The 21,146-nt window shown below is 41.0% G+C and overlaps 1 protein-coding gene across 3 annotated transcripts in view; it reads left to right on the top strand.

The window, feature by feature from the left end:
• Positions 1–18,435, top strand: part of CCDC88C (coiled-coil domain containing 88C) — a 78,768-nt gene extending 60,333 nt beyond the window's left edge. For 2 of the 3 annotated variants that reach the window (XM_015865273.2, XM_015865271.2), the window contains 11 exons: positions 2,879–3,022; positions 4,491–4,677; positions 4,909–5,054; positions 5,787–5,876; positions 7,214–7,455; positions 11,197–11,376; positions 11,785–11,853; positions 12,648–12,716; positions 13,464–13,765; positions 14,715–14,930; positions 16,154–18,435. In XM_015865273.2, coding sequence (XP_015720759.1) covers positions 2,879–3,022; positions 4,491–4,677; positions 4,909–5,054; positions 5,787–5,876; positions 7,214–7,455; positions 11,197–11,376; positions 11,785–11,853; positions 12,648–12,716; positions 13,464–13,765; positions 14,715–14,930; positions 16,154–17,167 — 2,659 coding nt within the window. In that variant the 3' untranslated portion in view covers positions 17,168–18,435. The remainder of the gene's footprint in view (positions 1–2,878; positions 3,023–4,490; positions 4,678–4,908; positions 5,055–5,786; positions 5,877–7,213; positions 7,456–11,196; positions 11,377–11,784; positions 11,854–12,647; positions 12,717–13,463; positions 13,766–14,714; positions 14,931–16,153) is intronic. The other variant, XM_015865274.2, reaches the window with a different exon arrangement.
• The last annotated feature ends 2,711 nt before the right edge of the window (positions 18,436–21,146 follow it).

The following is a 21,146-nucleotide window of genomic DNA, read 5'->3' as shown; positions in this document are numbered from 1 at the left end:
TGCTGTTATTAGGAGATAAGATGAGGATACATGCAAAGCTGTAGATTTCAGGCCTCTGATGGTGGCAGGCCATGGGTGACTGATGATATCTAGCATACCTGAGTTTGGGTCTTGGGGATGCTTGATTAGAAGTAGCTTAAATTACTTTCCTTCAGCTAAGGATCTTTGCTATAACAACGTTCTGCCTTAAAAGATTTTTCTAGTTCTAGCAGGTAGTATCTTTTGTAGTCATACAGTGATATATCTATAAGTCAGCTGGGTAATTACCTGATTACATGTATCTTGGCGAACAGAATAAATAATTGAAGACTATGTGTACATTCAACCTCGTGACAGGGGAGGCTCTCCGAAGGAACCTGTGTTGAGGTAGCTCTGAGATAGTGATGTATTATTTATTTTCATCTATCTCTACAGTCTAAGGTTTCAGCTTCAGGCCCTTCAGCTGAACTGTGAAATCAGAATGTTCTCTTCATTATTTAGTCACTAGTTACAGTCAGTTTTCTGACAGTTGTCTGTGGGTTGAACAATATAAATACTGTAGTACTACAAAAATGCCTCTCTACCTCAAAATATTGAATATATTTTATATATTTTTGCCCTCAAAATAACTGTATTCACACTCAGTTTCTGTGCAGGAGCACAAGTTGAGTTCATAGTAAGTCAGTGTTGATCCTTCAGAATGGATTTAAACCTGGTGCTAAACTTCTTCCTGAATATAGCAGATCTGGACAATATAATGTGCAATAGATTTTGATAAAGAAGTATTGTAGAACCGTAGTAAACCTACTGTGATTAAAGTGTCCACCAGGGTTGTGTGACAGGACAGCTGCTTGGATGTCAACTAAATGAGCTGTAAATGATTACACAGACACTGTTCCTGCTTACCAAATCTCTCAGACTGATTAATGATTCTCTTTGATACAGGCTATTATCACAATACAGTGTGTAGGGGCGGTTTGTTAGACAGCGTTTATTGATGAGTACCAAATATTAAACAGTCCTGACCTAAGGAAAAGAGCAGCCTTCTAAAAATAGGCTATCTCTAGAAATAAGTGATCAAATCACCATTGTAAATGTAAACCACTTGGACTCCATTACTGAGATATGACTGTCAGTGAGAGACAGATGGTGACCTCCTGTATACTCAAAGCAGGTTTGTTTTGGCAGTTTTAAGAGTGTAGTGTCCTTTTCAGCAGGTCAGCTTGCAAAGAGGCTTGTCAGGGTGAGTTGTCCGAAGGACAGCCTGCATCTCCATTTGACTGTCAGTCAGAAGAAACAAGCAGCTTCAGTTTGCTTTGGGACTCCTACCTTCGTGTACAGCCAAGGTCACTGAGGTTACATATGTAGGTCATACTTGACACAGTCAGAATATTTTCTGAACCTGAGCAAACTTCTTGAAAGCTTCCTCAGCTGCAGCAAAATGCCTGATGTAGCCCAGTAAACCATGGAGATGTAGGTTTGATTTAGAAGGAAAAGTATCTTTAGTATGTCAGGTTAGTATGTTAGGACCATTTACCAGTAGTACCAATTTCTTCTGCAGTGAGCACAGAAAGGCTGGACCTCTTCTGCCTGCATTTTTAAGATAATTTACATATTGCTCATTACTAAAGGGACTTAATAACTTAGTATTGACAATTGATTGGCAGACACTTGAGCTTTTCTATGTGGCTTACTCTGGAGAGGACTGTAAACTGACAAACTGACAGAGATGCTGGAAAAAATCATCTTGCTGGAAATGCAGAATCCCTGCTGTGCAAAGTTACATATTGCAGGGATTTGTATTAATATGTTCTGGCTGTACAGAGGTGGATAGGGTAATCTCTGCTAAGAGACAGAGAGTGGAGTTTGTCTTCTCAGGCTCTAGATTGGAACACGATCTTTCTTAAATCCGTCTTGGAGCTCAGTGTGAAAACTTCCTTTGCATTCAGGTTCTTCCATTTGTTGTACAGACATTGAATTTGAAATGTCCTGAGGCTGAATGAATGAAGAGTAAAAATAAAGATAATTAAACTCCAATGCTGCCACTGGGAATGAATAGTCTAAAGCAGCTTTTGTGTGAGAGACAGGTACTTTTCTGTGCGGCCCTTCAATGGGGCTGGAATTTGGGACAGGCTGTAATTTGACTCTGGGAGGAAGAAAATAGTAGCCTGAAAGAAAAACAAGCTGGCAGGAATCGGTGTGTTTGGTGCTGTCTGCTGCTTTTGTTTTTGTTTTGAAGATTTAGTGGCTGCAGAGTGACTGTGCTCTGCTGAGATGAGAGTCAGCAGTGGCAGAGGAGACATATGCAGGTGATGCTTGTTCACTCCTGTTCAGGAACTGCTTTATCAATGCTTTGTCACTCAGTTGCTGTTTTTAAAATGCAGAAGTGGTGATTCTCTGTGCCTGATGCAGGTGTATCTGCCAGGGATACTTTGGGGCAATATCCTGTATTCGTTAACACAGTAAAATGTGCTGGTGAATTTGGCATCCACTGTACCAGTGTCTCCAGTGGTTTCTGCTTGTGTATGTGTGGCCACAAGAGGAAAAAAATTTACTCACAGCTTCCAGGTGTACAAAGTGGTCTCAATCCACCTCAAATTCTGCACAGTGTTTCCTGAATGCAGGCAGCTTAGCAGCTCCAGGGAAGCTGAGCCCACCTAATCCATGCTGTGCCGTGCTCAGTTATTCCATGATCCAGAGATGGATATTTTGCAGACTTATGGACAAAGCTGTTTCCATGCATACTGTGGAATTATTCAGCCTTGGTAAATTTTCGAGCACACACATTTGTACAAAACTGAACAGACAGGTAATACTAATTTCTGCTGTGCTGCCTATTAACTAATCCTAAAATAGATGAAGAAAAATGCATAAGAGAGCTGCTATTTGCCTTTCATAGATACAACAGTTTAATGAAACAGAAGGCAGAACTGGAAGAGCTGGAACTAGCTCTGAAAACTGAGAGGGAGGTCCTGCAAGAAGAAAGGAGATCAAATGCAATAACTGCTGGGGAAAATCAGAAGCTGAGAGAGGAACTGGACAGGTATGGCTCCCTCACTAAACTCCTGTAACTGTCATTGAAAAGTCAGCAATGCAAAATACACGTTTTGGCTGCTGCTTTGTATTAATTGTAACTCCAAAATACTCTTGTTAACACATCTGTTATTTTTTTTCTCAGTTTGGTCTTATAATTTGTTCATTTTGTTTAACTTGTTTTAGGTTATCAGCTTCGTGGATACTGTGAAAAAAAAAAGGTGCTTCATATATGATCTGATTCTGGGACTTTTGCTTGTTCAAAATATGCTTCCACTTGTGGTCCTGTTCGCAAATCCCTCTGTACTGAGTTGCTTCCAGCACCTGTTTTTAAGCAGAACTGCAAATACCCACAGCTCTCTGTAGAGTTATTTGAAATGGTCTCTACTCTTTTTTATTTCCCCTGTAGAAAAAACTACATTATGTCTTTTATACAGTTTTCTTTAGTTCTGGGAGTTAATGTAGCTAATTCTTTTCTGCAGCCAAAAGAAAGCTGCCATTTGTTGGTAGTCTAGAAAAACTTAATCCTTGTTATTAATAATGGACTTAGTGATTCACATGATCGCTGCATGATTGTGAACTTGTACCAAACTCACTGGTTGAGGTAGCATCCAAAACTAACATAATGTAACAGTAGAATGAACAACTGTTTGTCCTAGGTCTTCCGATGTTAAATGATATGCTTTTATTTGGAGTATTCAGGATCTATGCTTTTGAGAACGGGGATCTGATTATAGCCCTGAAGAATGATCATGATGGCGCTAGAGACAGGCATTGGCTTATCCATTTTCTTCATTGAGACTGCGATTGAGCTTTAAAACAGGCTCCCCTGGGCAGCCTCCAGCTGCCAGAGTTCAAGAAGTGGCTGGACAACATCCTCAGTATTGTGGTCCAGTTTTTGGGTGGTCATTTTTGGAGCTGGGACTTGATGATCCCTATGGGTCCCTTCCAACTTGAGATATTCTGTAATTCTACAATTCCTGTTCAATTCTGAGTGTTAGAATCAATTCAGTGACACCGCTCAAAGGCCTGTTGAGAAAAAGCTTGTTACTCCAAGGTTTCAAGTTCAAACAGCATCAGATTGAATCATGTTTAAGCATTAAACCTTCAGTTCAGTCACAAAAGTTTTGTATGTTGTCCGAGTTTAATTTACCCTAGTACACTGCTGAGTCCTGCAGACGTCGTTTCCTTGAGCCTTCTGGTTTCAATCCAGTTTTTCTAGGAATGAGGGAGTACATTGCAAAATGGTATTTACAGTGCTGAAAGAGAGGAAGATGTAGCTGATTAAAAATATTTTATAATGCTACTACAACTTAATTAAAGTTGTTTTTATGTGACAAGAATAACAGTATTTTTAGGGGTCATTAGAACTTAATGTTTGATTTGATGACAGCTGCACACTTCAAATGTGGTCTTTGAATGTGAGGCATTTTGTACGAAGCATTCTTCACAAGCCTGTTGGTTTTTTTCATGTTTAGGGTGAATTTCTTGCACAGCCAACTAAAGGCAGAATATGAAGGGCTGCATTCACACACTAAAGAACTGAAAACTTCCTTGAACAACTCTCAGCTAGAGCTGAATCGTTGGCAGGCTCGCTATGATGAGCTGAAAGAACAGCACCAGTCCATGGATATCTCTCTAACCAAGCTGGATAACCACTGTGAGGTGAGTAGCAATAGGTAGGTACGCTTGCTGGATTTCTGCATCTGTTGTTTGAAATTTCTGATAAATGTATGGAAAGTCAAGCTATGTTGTTATATGGGCATGCTGTTATATACTCTAGAGTTGATCAGTTTGTATCCTAGGTTGCTCTGCTGTTGTGTTTGCTTGGTTGTGTTGTTGCTACAGAGAAGCCAAGTGTAAGGAAGAAATTCACCTGTCTGTCTTGTTTAACAGCTGCTGTCACGTCTCAAGGGAAATCTGGAAGAAGAGAATCATCATCTTCTAAGTCAGATTCAGATGCTGAACCAGCAGAATCAGATGTTACTGGAGCAGAACATGGAGAACAAGGATCAGTATCATGAAGAACAGAAACAATACATGTAAGAAACAAGTTGTGAACCCTGAGAAAGTGTTTTAGACAACCATAGAATACTAATCATCTATCAGTAGAAAAAGGGAGAGCAAAAGTCTGATAGATCTACTTTATGCCTACTTATTGAAGGGAATATTCAGAAGATTTTCTATAATGGGAATATGCTACAAAATTGCTTTGTATTGCCTTACACAAAAGGGTACTCAGGAGGTATCTGTACAAGTACAGCTCTTTTCAAATAGTTCAAATGAATGCACGTGGAAAACTTAGCTGTAGAAGTTGGGATGCTAAACCCATTGGTACTTCTCAAAGAAATTTGAAGAACCTGAAGAAGGGCTGAGTTGCAGCAAGAGTCTATTCTTATTAGCTTTGTGTTTCGGTTTCCTAAGTAAAGCTATGTCTGTGAGTGATTTGTCAGTGGAATGTTAATAAGAATGAACAATCAGCAAACAAATTTAAAAGAAATTAAATTAATCCTAACATCCACTGGCCAAAAAAGCTTCTTCAGTTGTTTACTGAGGAATCTAACATAAATCTACTGTTACTCTTCCACCTTTTGTGCTTATTGCACAAACGTCGCTCACTCACTAGCAATCTACACAGACTTATGTACCTTTCTATATAGCAAATGAGCTCTGGAGCTTATGTGACATGAGGATATTTCAGTTTCTTTGCTCTCTTTGGCCTTTTATGCTTGATTTCATACAGATAATTCAGAATATGCTTTTTCCTATCACAGTGATAAACTAAACGCCTTAAAGAGACATAAGGAAAAACTTGAAGAGAAAATAATGGATCAGTACAAGTTTTATGATCCTACTCCAAAAAAGTAAGTCCTGTTTTTGTTCAGTTTTGCCATTGATGTACAGATTTGCTAGGATGAGAAAGGCTTCTTCATAACAAGAATAACTGGAATTCATCGGAATTTAATCTGAATTGAGGATGAGATATAATTTCCACTTCTCTCTTTGCATTCACTCTGCAAACCATTCCCAGATTACAGTGCCTCACATTGGGGTTCTGTCTCTTAGTACTGGAATCTGAAACAGTATTAACTGGAAAAGAGACTCTGCCCTGTTGAATACCACAGGCCTTGAGAAGCAGATGTTCATCATTTTGCTTTTGAGAAGGTAGAATTTCTTCTGAGATGGTTTTGTTTTACATCTGCATGGCAGCACAGTAGTTATATTAAGGACCTCCATGATGAATTAAGCCCATAACTAAAAGCAGCAAGAGTGTATTAGAAGGTACAAATTTCTGTGCCCTTAATACAGAAAATGATTCCAACAGAAATACGCATGTGTTTTTCCAAGACCTGTGGTGTATGAAACTTAAGTGAAATACTGTACACAGATGTACTGAAGATATCCTTCTTGTGGTTTTGTAGAATGGGAGGAAAGACTACAGGAGAGACTAAGAAGCTTTAGTATTGACTGATCATTCAGTCCTAGTGCTATAACAGTGCTGAGCTGGTGGTCAAGTTCTTGCTTTAGCCTCAAAATATGTAATTTGCTGCCACAACAGCTCTGAATTGATGGGAGATATGAGATCCTGATGAATGATGGTTGGTGATGTATCTTGTAGCTCCTGCTGGGGGACAGTTTTACACAAAACAGTCTCTTGCCTTTGTTTTGAAACTGCTTCATGACCAGCACTGGATTAGTAACCCAGACAGGTGCAGGGACTCTGTATGCACAACTGAGCAGCAGCACAAGTTTCAAGAGCTTCCATTTCACAGAATGTAAGCAGTCCATCAGAGAGAAAGGACTTGCTTAACAACAAAACAGACATGAGCTAATTCCACTGTACATAGATCAAACTGATACTTTTAGCAAAGGGGAAAAAATGAAAAAGTAGTTTTCATTTCTTTTCTTCTTGGTCTTTTTACTGTAGTAGAGCTCCTCTCGCAGTTGAAATGTCATGTATAGGTCCATGTGTGTAATTTAGATTTCTATCAGAGGAAACAGTTTATTTTTTCATCTCATACTGAAAAAATATTTCTGTAGAACAATTAGACCTTAAGAGAGAATCCTAAAAATTCACGCTCCATCTTCCCAACCAGTTCGTGACAACAAAAAAATGAGAAAGAAGCTTGATGGCTTTAGCACAGCTGTAAACTTTGTGTAGTGTTTTTTTGAATCCTGCTCACTAAACCTCCTTTATCAGGAAAAACCACTGGATTGGAGCCAGGGCCTTAGTCAAACTAATCAAGCCAAAGAAGGAGTCTGCAAGGGAGAGGTTGAAGCCAGCAACAGAGAGTCCTCCATGGTGTTCTGAATCCCCAGAGACAGTAAACTCTCCATCTGCCTCACAAAAACTGAAACATCCACAAGAATCTCAGGATAATACCTCTCAAGGGTCAAACTCTGTGGAAGAAAGAGAGAACCCTGGAGGTTCTGCAACTAAAGGTACGCAATGCTCAGCCCAAATTTATGAGCCAAACAGGTTTTTGGTGCTTTTTTAAACTATTTTTTAAAATGATATATTGATACTGCATCACATTATTTTAAGCCTCTTTTTTTAGTAAACTGGTGCTTGATTTGTTTTTTTATCCACTTCTGTTCCCTTCAGCTTTTGTACAGTTACATTGTTGACCTAACTATGTTGTGTTTTACTGAATAAGATGATAAAAATTGTTCACGGGGACTTTGCAGCTGAGCAGTTTAAAGCTGATCCATGTAATTTTATGGTCATATTTATTAACATCTGTTGTTCAAGTAGATAAGGCTGGTCCTACAGCTGCTGCCAGGAGGTGGCGCACATGCAAAAGAAATCACATAGAAAATGCCTTTTTATGGTAATCTTATTATTTTGGAGGATGATGCAATGATTTGACATGGGATCAAATTAATTTCTTAATGTAAAAGGATGAAATAATTCTTGAAACATTAAAAGGAATAAGAAAGACAGAATGATCTCTCTGGGAGAGTTACTCTGTGTAGTAGATCAGCTATTCCTAGTGACAGGGAATACAGGAAGACAGCTCCTCAAAGTAAATACACTGGAGTCTTCATTGAAGAAAATACAAAAACAAGTTTTAGTTATTCTATTGAGATCACTTTTATCAGTTTCTGTGGTACAGTTTTTTGTCCTCCTGGAAGCAGTTTTGAACTTAATTCTTACATTGTATATCCTGCATCACTCCTGGAAAGTGGAAAAGACAGAAGTGGGGGTGAGACAAGGAGTATAGTTGCTGTTTTAGGTAGTACTACTACAGGTATCTGCTGGGTAGTTGTTTTGATTGGATTTTATCTTTCCTCTTCTCCATTCTTGGAGACCTTTGATTCACTTTAAAAGGTGCACGATCCAAATCATCCACGTGGTTCTGGGAAATGCTACAAGTATGTGGTGTGCATCTAAAGTTCAACCCGGAAATCTGGGCTTGGATTTCCACTAAAAAGGCCTTCACCAAGTGCTGGAGATAAAGTCAAGAATGAAGCCCCAGAGACTTTAAGTGAAACATGCTGGTGTTGAGATGATGAGCACCAGTATTAAAGCCTAGAAAACATCAAGGAGATTTGAGTATGTAATCACCAAGGAGCACACAGACCTGTCTGATTTTTTATTTTTGTCCTTTAATTAAATCATTGTGGGGGTTCTAACAGTTATTTCTTAATGAAGTTGATTATGTTTTATGTATATTTCTTAATCTGTGCATTAGGATGAGTCAGTTTCACTGTGGTTAAGTATGCATTAATCTGAGTCCTCTAAATAGATGTGTTAGTCTTTGTTTATCCTTTGTCATTTCTTACTGGTTGTGCAGTGTTTAATCTGTTTTAAAGACACTTAAGCTTTGTGTACATGGGCTTTTTTCACTTTTTTTTTTTCTTCTTCTTTTTGGGATACCTGGGTGATAACAATTTAGCTGCGCAGCACAGAAAGATTGCCTTTTTGAGAAGCAAAAGCAAGGATAAAGAAAAGTCTCCTAAGTCTCCATCGAATCACCAGTCTCTCTCTAGTCGGCTCCGGTTCTGGTCTTCTTCCGACATCCCGCCCTCTCCTAATGAGCCTCTTTCTTTCTCGGAACTGGGATATATCTAACACCTTTTCTTTAGTATTTATCTTCATTTACTACTGACAAACATTTAAACCCACGTGCCTTAAAAGAACACACACCTTGATAGAAACACTCAGCATGCCTTTACAGTACTCTAAATACAAGCACAGATTAGTGAACATGGACTTAAGTTTTCCTGTAGAAGATGAATCACTGTTGCACACTGGATCATTTCTTCAATGCAGCACAATTTTAGGGGACCTCATGGCGTACAGTTTGCGTATGTATATTGGCTGTGGTGCATGTTATAAGTGAAGTTGCTGTGCGCTTGGATATTTCCTCGCAGTCACGTACTTGCATCGTGTCCAGTTGAAGTGTTGAACTGATTTGCTGCTGCTTTGCTTTCTGCAACGTCACAGTCCTACTAAAATGCAAATGTAATATGTAACCAGTTTCAGAACTTTGAGAGTTTTCCAATGCTCTGCACAACTAATGGTTAATAATAGCATTTTTTTTAACATCATTGTCTTCTTATAAGTAGCCTAACTTTGAATATAGAGTGGAAGCTACTGGGAAAATTCTTCCCACAAAGTGTCTTGATGTTTGCATCCCAATCTGCTATTTGGGGAGACCACAGAGCTATGAAATTAATCTTGAATGGAGCAGAAAGTTTAAATCTTTGCTGTTTCCATCTTTTGGAAAAGTAAATTTGTTCTCTTAATAATGTTGGAAATAACCTTCATCGTGGATTTGTTGCATAGAGTTCTTACTGCGTGGTAGTCATTAGCTGGTAGCTTCTGAAACAAACCTGTGGCTTCCATCCCTGCTCTGTGTTAGGAAAGGGAGATGTGTGCAGCACAGGCAATGTGCTGTGATAGATGGGGATACAAGCAGAAACCTAAAGGATCTGTCTCTCATTTAATTTCGAACTCCTAGAAGTGACACAGCCAAGAGCACTGATGCAGAAGCTTCTTGCTACCCAATTAGGGATTTTATAGTGTCTTTGTCAAGGGCAATTAATAATTCTGGCATCTGTGAAAGGCATTAAGTGCATTTTCAAAGTCAATTAGAAATGTGGTTTTGCACGCCAAGCTTTAGCCAGTGGTGACCCCAGTAAGAGTGTCATCAACTTCAGTTCTGAGAGAAAGTGCAGACCCGTGTTAAGGAGCCCACACAGACTGTCAGATAGAACATTTTTTTCTGAAGTGAGCTTCCAGGAGTCATCTGATATGACAGTAACTTGGTCTGCTTTCTCTAATACGGCTTTGCTGCTACTCTGCGCTTTGAACTCTCTCTTGTCTGCCAGTTTGTTTTGACCGCTGCAATCTGCTGTTTTCGGCTTCTAATCACAATCAGTTAGGAACATATTCCTTAAAAATGTGTGAGAACCTCAAACCTTGCATCTCATTAAAGCTACTTCCTGTAGTTAATGCCTTAAATTTTGTTCTGTTTTATGGGTGCCTTAAAGCGTTACAAGAAATGGAGTGACCTACCTCATCACTAGGGAAGATGTCGCCAGCTTTCTGAATTTAAGTAATTTTCTAGGAGGTCATTTTTGTTGTTCTCACGCTAAGATCCCATGAATTCCACCTACAGGGCACTGCAGCAGAGCATTGAAGAGCAGCAGTTTTAGCCTTGAAGAGACCATGCTGCTACTACAGTAAAGATCTAAACCTGAAAGCAGTTAGCTTAATGTGCAAATCATGATAGTTAATTTCCAAATCAATATGTTTTCCTTTTGAGCAAGTCCCTCCATCCTTGTTCTCTTTTATTACTGAGGTGCTTACAAAATATACCTGTAAGGAATAACATTATGGGAATTTCACACCTCAGTTATTTTTTCTGCATTCGTGTCTTTGCTCCTTTTCTTCCTCATTTCACAGTAACTTCTGCATGTATAATACCAACCCTCCCACTGGCACTAAGCAGCCCTTGTCACTCCCACACTTTACAGAGAGCACACATGATTGAAAAACCGGTGGCAGAAATTTGCTGTTCAGTACAGAACTGGTTATGGGTAGGCTTGCAAACGTCGCTCCTCTGTTGTGCAATTTCTTTGTGCCTGCTTGTCTTGTTTGTATGGGAAGATAAGTACACATCTCCTAATGTTATTTTTCAATTGCTTGTTTTATTTCTCTTTCTCCCCCCTCAGTGATGGATCTGAAACAAAAGAGGAATTCCCATCATGTGAGCGGCAGTGATAGTGTTGAAATCTCAGCAGACTCTGTGACCAGACACTCTTGTGTGGAGCTGGGTCCCAGGACTTGTTCAACCTCAGCTATTTACCTGCACACTTCCACCCCCATCTCCAGGCTCCCGAGCAGGCCAAAAGGTGTGCGCTGCATTTGATCTACTCGCTGTTTGTACAAGTCAGGCTACTTTTTTGTTCTTGAGTAAATCTTGGCTTCTCTTGATGTTCGTGTAGAAAAGAGCACAGATCCTTCACTGCAACTTTATCTGTTTAATTGATCATACACAGAATTTTTTTTACTCTTCTAATGCCATCAACTCCACAGGCTGCATTTGGCTGTTAGTGAGTTGTACCGTGGTTCTCTGCCCAGTGACTCATAGCAGTGGTTAGAAATTGGCTGCTCTTCCAATACTGGCTCTAAAACCCACTTGATCATCTCAGTTTTTTACTTTGCTAGAAACTGTTGGAGACTGACCTAAAGGATTGATCTTCTTGTGTTTAATGCTACTTTCTATCTTTCATGTTCTGACCAATTTGTGTTATTTTTAGGCTCTAATTCAGAAGATAATCTATGTGAACAGTCCCCTGAGGTAGAGTTTGCAAGCACCAGACAGCATGGTAAGCTTGTAGCATGTAGAAGTGCTCTAAAACCTCTAAGTTAAGACTTCTTTTATTTACATCCATGTGAGCTATCCTCAAACATTTTAGTTAAATACTGTAGTATCAATGCAGTAAGGCAAAACTGCTTGAGGATTTGGGGTCTAAACATTTGTTCTTTTCTCTTGAGAAGCTTTTAATGGATGTTTTTCTGGAATTAATTTTCAGAAGTAATGTTGACATTGAAACAAATTGCCTTGCCTCAACAGCAGACTCTTTAATGCATGCTGTACATATTTGTTGCTGATCTTTCTGAACGATGTTGTTAGGAAGTAGATAAAAAATAAATTAAAATATATATATTGAGGGGAAAGAGAGAATGCGTGGTGGGAATGGTGGTCTAACAGCAGCACTGCTTGCTCAAAGATATGTACAAGACTTCATTTGCAGGCTTATTACCTACTCCCTCCAAAGAAATGAACTGAGAGATGGACGGCTTACCATATGAACTTATTCAATATTTGTGTCAGTATATTTATAGTTGTTATAAAAGTGTATTTTTTGGTGTTTAAAAGTGAGTTTAAGTTTAAAAGTTTAAAATTAAAAGTGAGAAAAATAAAATCATCCTGAGCATCTCGACCTGAAAAATGGGAATGGTTTCTACATTGTTCATCCTCTGTATATCACACTGTTAATGTTTTCAAAGCGACTCGGTTGTACGAGTCCTATTTCAGAAGGCAGGCTGCAGCCAGCTATTGTACAAAATCAAAAGAACTTCAGAGCTGTTTGTTAAATGCTTGTTTCATGTTTTTCAGTGTCCAGGCCAAGCAGTCTAGAGAGCAGTAGAAATGCATCCAGCAGTAGTTCACCACTCAATTTGAAAGGTAAAGCTTTTACAGCTGAGTTCTAGCAAACAGGAAGTGAAATGACTTGAAGTTGTGTGCAAAGTGCTGTTTTCCATCCAATTAAACTTGGAGACTGTTGTTTTGAAATTGTAATGACTATACAATCTGGACATGGCTGTCTTGGGAATCAAAACACTGCTGGCAAGAAGTATTTTTCTAAGTCTGATTCTGGCAAGTGGTGACTTTTAAGGCAGGCAGTCTAGTTTTGCCTCAGACTGACTGGCATCGTATTGTGGGAAGTAACAGGCTACTCTTCATGTTCTTTTTACAGCAACAAAACTCTGCTCTTCTTCCTCTACACAGCTTGTACTGTAATCAGTGCAGCCAGACTTGCTAAAATTCTGAGTATTTGAAGGGTAAATGAGATCAAGTATTGTGGAAAATTCCACTTCCAGCTTTCCCACTGCCAGGTTTTGGCTCTCAGATCACATAGTCTTGACTGAAAGATCAATGGGCGCAGAGATGGCAAAGAGGCCTCACAGATTAACTGTATTACTCCTGTTCTTTGGGCAAGTAGCTGTGCTTGTTTAGCATAGGGGCTCAAAGAAAATACTGTAAGATGTTTACTAATCCTGATTTTTTGTGAGTTGTGTGGGAAGGGAAAGTAATGACAGAAATGCTACCTAGTCTATGTGGAAATAGCCCTATGTTGCAATGTTCCTGCCTCATTAAATCTGTTGAACAAAGGGAAAGATTGTCTCTAATGATACTAATGATTTTTCACAGGTTCCTTAGATCATATCCATGGTAGAACTGAAAGCCTCAGCAGTGAAGATATGGTGCCAAGCAGGGAGGTGCCAGCCTTGCTCCGAGACCGCTACCCCTTTCACTCTGCTTCTGCCATCATAGACCCTAGCAACAGATATGAGTCCTCCTTCCACAGAAATGGTTCAGTGTCTCATGATACATCTCAGAAGAGTACTCCATCTCAGGCTTACGCGGGCAGGCAGCGCTCTGCCTCACCTGGCAGTGAGATGGTAACCTTGGAAGAGTTCCTGGAGGAGAGTAACAGACTATCTCCACCAAGTGTAAGTTCTTCTCGGTGCCACTAAACTGCTCAAAGCTGATTGAGGGGCATAAGGGCATAGAAAAACCAGGAAACAGGAGATCCTTGTTTGTATGTGTGTGAGACTTCCAGAGAAACTATCATTTTTGAGTATTGAAACTTGAAAAGTAACTGGTTAATAACAATTAATTGATTAATTTTAGGCAGCACTTGTTGATTTATTCTGCTGCGTTGGCTGTGGCAAGCAAGACAGATAACTCACTGCAACTATTGTGTATCAGACTGGAGCTTTTTAAAAGGAAATGCTTGTTGAGTTTATGTATTATGTCATCAATTTTGAATTCCAGCTATTCTTCCCTGTCAATGGATACTTTGCTGTGATTTTCAGCTGTTTAATCTAATTGGAAATGAGATCTATCATTAGTTTTCAGTAGAGTATGCAGTTACGAAATAGTCTCCTGATCTGAAAAGGCCAGCATTGCGTTTGATGATATTTTTCTTGCTGAAGGAAATTCCAGTATCTACACCATGCTTGTGTGCTGGCTGATGCTGTTCTGTTGGTTCAGCCACTGCACGAATATGCTACGCTGCAAAGTGCTTGGACAGAAAGGAAGGTTGTTGGTTTTTTTTAATGGCATTTGTTTACTGCTCAGATACACTGTGCAGTAGTGAAGTGGTGCAGTGTTAAGCATGTTAATATCTTAAGAGCAATTCCCTGGTAATGTAAGTGAACGGGTGTTTCTGTTTAATGAATGCCTTGGTAACAGTACTGAAATCAGCAGAGCTGTACTGTTCGGTGGCATCAGTAATTTCTTGCCCTTGAAGCTTCAGAGCAATACTTAAATATTCCTCCTATTCTTCAGTTATAATAAATTTCATAGCTTTTAGACATGTTTTAAATGTGATTTTTGTTGTCTATACCTGCGTGACCACGTCTCTGTTTTCACCCTGTTATCCTTGTTCCTTTTCAGCGTCAACGCAGTTTAGATGAGAGTGAAATGATTTCATTGCACCAATTTCTGTTAGAAGCTGATGCCCTGTATCCCTCTTGCTACACCCTATGTCCTTCCCTCCGTCACGAACCTTCGCAGTCACTCGAATCACTCCTCATTCATTCATGTCCCGACAGCATGAGGCACAGAACAGACAGGGGAAATAGGAGATCCACTTCACTGTATATCCCCAGGGTATCCATTGTTCTTGCTATGAAGGCAACAGCTTCCAACTTACCACAGCTTTTGCTAGCATATTAATACCTATAAAAGCATATTGTAACTCTCAGCTGTTACTTAAAGACTAAGGCTGTCAGATTACTTGCATTACTTGCTCGTAAAATATTTCCACTGCTTGTTCATAAACACACATGTTTTTGGAGAATGGGTAATTCTGTAATGTTAATGTGCATAACAGCAGTTCAAAGTGAAGTAAAAATAACCTTAACACCATAACATTTAGTTGAGTATAGAAATCTTCCAGATGCGTTTCAACTGCTATTACTGTTGATCATGTTCACTTCCAGCAGATGAGTTTTGTGACTGGAAGAAATGGTTGGAACTTTAATTAAATGAATAGATTAAGCTTTAACGTGCTCCCTAGAGAAGAGTGAAGAAGTAGGTTTCATGAGCTTCTTTCAGTGCGTATTTCATGAAGACAGCATGTGCTTTAACTATTATGAGGATGCCTCATACTAATAGCCCAGTGACAGCTGATCAAACGTGACTATTTTAGATTTGCATGGACCATCCCCATGAAATATTCAATACTCATTTTCTTCTACTGCCAGGTTAATTGTCTGACTTCAAGTTTGCAAGTTAGGTATGGACAAGCAGTCATTTTTCCATTCTGTAATGCACTTTTCATTATGTTGTACGTGCACCTTTTAACATATGTGATGTATTGACTGGGAGAGGTGAGGAAAATCAAGGCAGAAGTGATGAAACTTCTGTTGCTAGCCAGGCTTTTTCTTCTTTTTATATCCATAATATTATGCTAAAGTGTTACCCAGAGGAACTGTAGTCTGGAAGATGACAGAACATCACAGATATCTGCTGAAACCAATGGGTGATTTCATCCATTTCAGTAGTGATGTTACAGTGATAATGGTGGCTGATGTGAAGGGAAGCAAAAAAAGCTGCCTCCCAGGTTGCTAGTGAGGTGAAAATTCCTCAGATTTATGACAATTAACCTGGCAAACTAGGCTGTCGCGATTACTTATGATGAGCATGTTATCCCTTTATTTGAATTTATATCCATTGTAAGCATTTGTATCTTCCATTCCACACTTAAATATAAAATCTGGGGGTTTGAGTCTCTTGAAATAAGTGGGAAGGAAGATTGAATGAAGAGCTCTTCTTGTTTCTTTGCACAGAAAGTGTTGTCATTAATGTAGCACGTGTGTATTTTTTCACAGGACACCTCCAGTAACAGAGACGATTTGCTGAGTGATTATTTTAAGAAAGCAAATGAGCCTGCAGCTACTGGGAACCCACTGGTTCAACCGTCAAGAAAGGAGGCTACCAGGATGCCCACTGGTCATGTTGCTCCAGCTGTAAAGATGGCCATCACTGGTGAAGAAGGAAGAACAGCTAAACCTGGAAACTACATGAAGCCAAACCTCAGACAAGTCGAACCTGAGCCTCTGGCAAATTCCCAGGGGCCCCTGAAGCCTCCTCATATGCCACAGCAGCAGCCCACCAGCGGTATGCGGCAGACAGCGCAGCCGCAGCAGCCTGCGTCTGTTGGCAGGAGGAGTACGTCACTGAGCAGGGCGTTCAGCTTAGCATCTGCAGATCTGCTCAGAGCCACCGGCCCCGAGGCGTATAGACAGGAGAGCCCTCAGAAGTCAGTAGGAGACTTGCGTGGGGGCAAGGATTCTGTCTGTCAGTCTTCAAGAGCTTCTGTACCAACAAGCTCCCAGGCAACCTTACGAGAGAGGCCCCAGTCAGCAAAGGCAGCAGGTTCCTTGCAAGGTGTTGATTCTCGTTGTCGGCAGCTTGATGCAAGGCGCCTGTCCTTGGCACCACCAAAGGATGAGAGACCACTCTCCTTCCACCAATTTTCTGCCTCACCTACTGCATCCACCAGCAATCTGAATGTGCAGCAACAGGAACGAGTGAACCCTGGGCAACACTACTCACCCACACCACACACTCCCTCTAAAACCAAGCCTAAGCCAGCCTCTCGTACTGGAGAGGTGGCCACAGGAGGCCCTGCCAGAGCTGTTTCCACCAGCACCGAGGGAAATGCTTCTCTAGGGCAAAGCCAGGGTGATGTTCTGCCTACCAAGTGCCAGGGCAAGGTGCCAGATGGCAGCTGTGGGGTTTTAGAGGAGCCTGTGAGGGGAAGCAGCTCCAGCAGCACTCCTGGGTCTTCAGACCCCCAGGGGGATCAGCAGACAGTTTGGTATGAGTATGGCTGTGTGTAACCTGGGGTGCAGCTCATAGTATATATGTTCAGCACTGCTGATGTTGGGTAGTCCTTATCTAGGTGCTGTGCCAGGTCTTAAAAGACATCACCTGCATGCTGTTCTAAATGCTGATCTGAATGTTCTCCAGGTACTGTTTTCTAACAAAACATGATTAAGAAAAACAAGGAAAAAACTCCCAGCCCATCTTTTGACACTGTTGTGCCTGAAATGCAATGAAAGCTTGATCCAGTCCTACAGCAAGCTTGGGAACTGATGCTCACAAACGCTGAGCATCTATAGGAGCAGCGTAGCAGGATCCTCTGTCACTGCTGCACTGTGCACCCCTCCTACCTGCATTAAAGAAGAGTTTCACTGGTAATAGATATGTGCTGAGACCAGCTCCGCTTTTGATAAATAGCTTAAACTGCACTGAAAAGGTCCCAGAAGGCATAACCAGATGCTTGGCTTATGTAGCTTAAAGAGAAAGCTGAAGAACAAAAGTGTGGCTTTAATCATGAGTCTGTTGAAATGAATTCTCCTAGCCACATTTTTATAGAGGTAACATATAGAATTCAAGGATTGTATCCTCACCTTCCCCACTGGGGTTGCATAAACAGAGAAGGGCTAGTGTTACCACCCCACTGCCTTCCCTATAGATCTGCAGCTCAGTGGATCCTTATCTCTGAAAGCCAAGTGGTGCTGCTTTGGAAATTTATATGCAAACACTGGAACTAATGCAGCCTTTTCAGGGGAGATGTCGTTTGAATTCTATGAGTGACATCTCATGTACAAAAGTGACTTGTAAGTATGTATATAAGGAGCTCAAGTATTGTATAGGAATGCTGTGTAAATTGTATTATTACATCTGTGTGTGTGGCACCCCACATCCTAAATGAAATGTGGGATTCCATCTTAGAAATCTGTTTGTCTCCAAGAACTTTGCTCAGAATAGAAAGCAAAATAATTTTATATTACGTGTAAGAAATATACTTTTAAATCTATTTATGCCCAGGAAAGATACTTGTTTCTGTCCAGAGTGTCATCAGTTGCTTATGTATATATGATGAAGTGCGTATCTTGAATTCTGTTTCACGTTTGTAAAGCTGTTTATCTTGGAATAGACTAAATCCTCCCCTTCACCCCAGTAATATTTCTTTTTCTGATTCTGATTTAATCTAGTGAAAACTGAAATCGATTCAGCTTGGGATGTTTTTGTTATCTGGTCTGTAGTGATCCCATTCTGGAAACTACAACATTGTTTGTAATAAAGATTTGAATAACATGGATTGATGCTGTTCTGTTTTTCTCCTTGGAAAATGTACCAGGATCACAGTGTTGGATGGAGCTCTGTTTGCAGTGTTTCCTGTAAGCCTCAGCACTGATTCATGTCTCCCCACCTCCGGCTCCTTGAAGCACATGATGTTGAGGCTTTGTGGCTCCCAGGAGCATAAAGTTTTGTGGCAGGAGACTGTCCTGCTGTGACAACTGCTGCTGTTTTGCAGTCGGCTCACAGTAACGAACAGTTTTGAACTGTTCTTTGATAGATGTGGTGCCTCCCAGGTAGTGTGAGATGATGGGAGCAGCTGGGAAGGGGCTTCTCTGGAAGAGAGAAGTGGCAGAAGCAGATCTACCCAGGCACCACAGGCTTCTTCCTTTAAAAAGAAGGAAAGGGGAATGATGGTGAAATGGTGACTGTGGTGTGCTGAGCTTTGGGAAGTGGGGACACCTCTGCTCAGGAGCCTGAAGCTGTGCATGCCAGGCTGCCCCAGCTCTGGATGGAAAGGCTGATGCTGACCTGCTGGCTGGGGATTGCTGGTCATCTGTGCTGAGTAGTGCCACAAATGGTTCTGCGTATAACAATTCAAGTAATGGTGTTTGGAAATGGAGTATCTCAGCCCACGTATGCAGCCTGTATAGCCTATTTTCTACTAGAGGTTGCATGTTGGAAGGAGATCCCACTCGGGCAGGAGCCAATAGTGGATGGCTTTCTGAGAAAGGCCAGGGCCTGTGCTGTTGGCAATACCCCCTTCTCTGAAGTCAGCATGTCTCTTTAATGTGAGGAAATAAACTGTGTGCTGCATGACAACAGTAATCTGCCTGCAGTAAGAGAAACAGCTGCTGTGTGAAGTACTGGGGGGAATCTCATGTTCTGAGGTATCTTATCAAGGAATCTGAAACCCACGTCCTTCATAGAGAAACCTTGTTACAGAAACCTCCTTCCTATCAGATGTTCTTCAGCTGGTTGAGAAGGAAATAGAGCTTTCCTGACCTCAGTTAACTGGGATTCAAACATGAAGCTGCCAGAAGACAAATAAGAGAGATGAAGCAGTAGGTGGAATCTGTTGCTGTAGGCCATTATGGAGTCAGACAGATCAGTCTAATATGGTACTTCAATGCTTTTAATTTGTGGTATGAGGTATTTTATGGGAGAACTAAACTACTATTATCAAGCAAATTTGGAAAGGCTTCCTTTACTCTCCAACATCAGGAACTGGCTCCATCAGAGCCCAAATGGAGCTGGGCTGCTGCACAGGGAACAGTGTGTGTACCTTCTCTGTGTGAAAATCCCTGAACCTTGTAAAGCAACGATGACCTCACCAAGGTGAGGTTGGGTCAGCTACTTTTTCCAGTAGTTGATACAGTCTGGAAGTGTAAGAGGTTCTTCACCAAGCCAAGCACTTGGTGTTTGGGAACATGATGCTAAGGGGAAAGCATGAAAGGTCAAAAAGGGTATTCCAGATGGGGACACACAACTCCCCTGTGGACCTGCTGAGGCATCTCAGCATTGGAGGGAAGTGGGAGTTTTTCTGCAAGAAGTAGGAAAATATGACTGGGAAGGACCAAAGTGAGCATTTTGCAGCACTTCTAACCTGATTGCTTTACCATTCTGCAGAGAGCTCAGAGGGTTATGGGATATGAAAAGCTTCTTTGCTGCTTTAAATATCCCTGACTAAAATTTTCTGTTTCTTGTGAAACCCATGAAAATACATCTTTGATAGAGCCTTTTTTTTTCTTCTTCTAGTTACCCAAAACACGTGTGCTGGGAGCCCACAAAATACCTGATCTACAGATGAGTTTGTGCTGCTCATCACCCAGCAACACTGAGCTGCAGCAGCTCTGTTTTCTATGGAGGCAGAAAATTCCCATCAGTGTTGAGAATGCTCCTGTAGGACCCCTCTGTCCATCTGTGGGTGAAACACTGACAACAGGGAAATTGATTTTGAGGGGAAAATCTTGGGAACTTCTGTGTTGATTGTTTTAGAATTGCAGTTTTATCTGAACAAGAATCTATGAGGCCTTCTGACTCAGGTAAAGATATTCCTCCACTGTGTTAGTTTTGATCACTCTTGTCAAAACAGGATTAAATCAGCATCTGATGGACACACAGATATGTACACTGAGGAGTGCAATGCAGCCCTGGTGTCTCTACTGTTGAGGATCTCTGCAGTTGCCACTTCTTGCTTTTGTAGTGTTTTTTGCACCTGAATAGCAAGGGCTCAAAGGAAGTGGGAAATGTGTGTCTGATGGGGAACAGTATCTTTTTAATGGTTTTGTGTGCTCCTAATAACCACTTCTGCCAACAAGAATCACGCATGTACTAGCAGGAAACCCTTTGCATGCCACCTGCAAATATAGGAGCCCTCTTGCTACATCCTGTCCTGCAGCTGAGGCGGTGCAACCAGCTGCTGCAAGCTGGCTCAGCCCATCTTCTCTGTGATGTTCCTTCCATCATGACTTCTCTCCAGTATGACAGACCTTTCTACTCTTCACCTCATCGTTATTGTTAATTATTTCCTACTCCTTAATTCACCTTTTCATACCCTGTTTTCTTACAGATTTTAGGTGAGATGTTAGGAAGAAACGTTTTACTCAAGAGGGCAGTGAGGCAGTGGCACAGGCTGCCCATAGAAGCTGTGGATGCCCCATTCCTGAAGGCATTCAAGACCAGGCTGGATGGGGCCCTGAGCAGCCTGACATGGTGGGGGCAACCAATGCA

This window comes from Coturnix japonica, chromosome 5 (genome assembly GCF_001577835.2).
Source record: "Coturnix japonica isolate 7356 chromosome 5, Coturnix japonica 2.1, whole genome shotgun sequence".
In the NCBI taxonomy this organism is placed as follows: domain Eukaryota; kingdom Metazoa; phylum Chordata; class Aves; order Galliformes; family Phasianidae; genus Coturnix; species Coturnix japonica.
The sequence above is the reverse complement of the archived record's forward strand: the minus strand, read 5'-3'. Positions and strand labels throughout refer to the sequence as shown.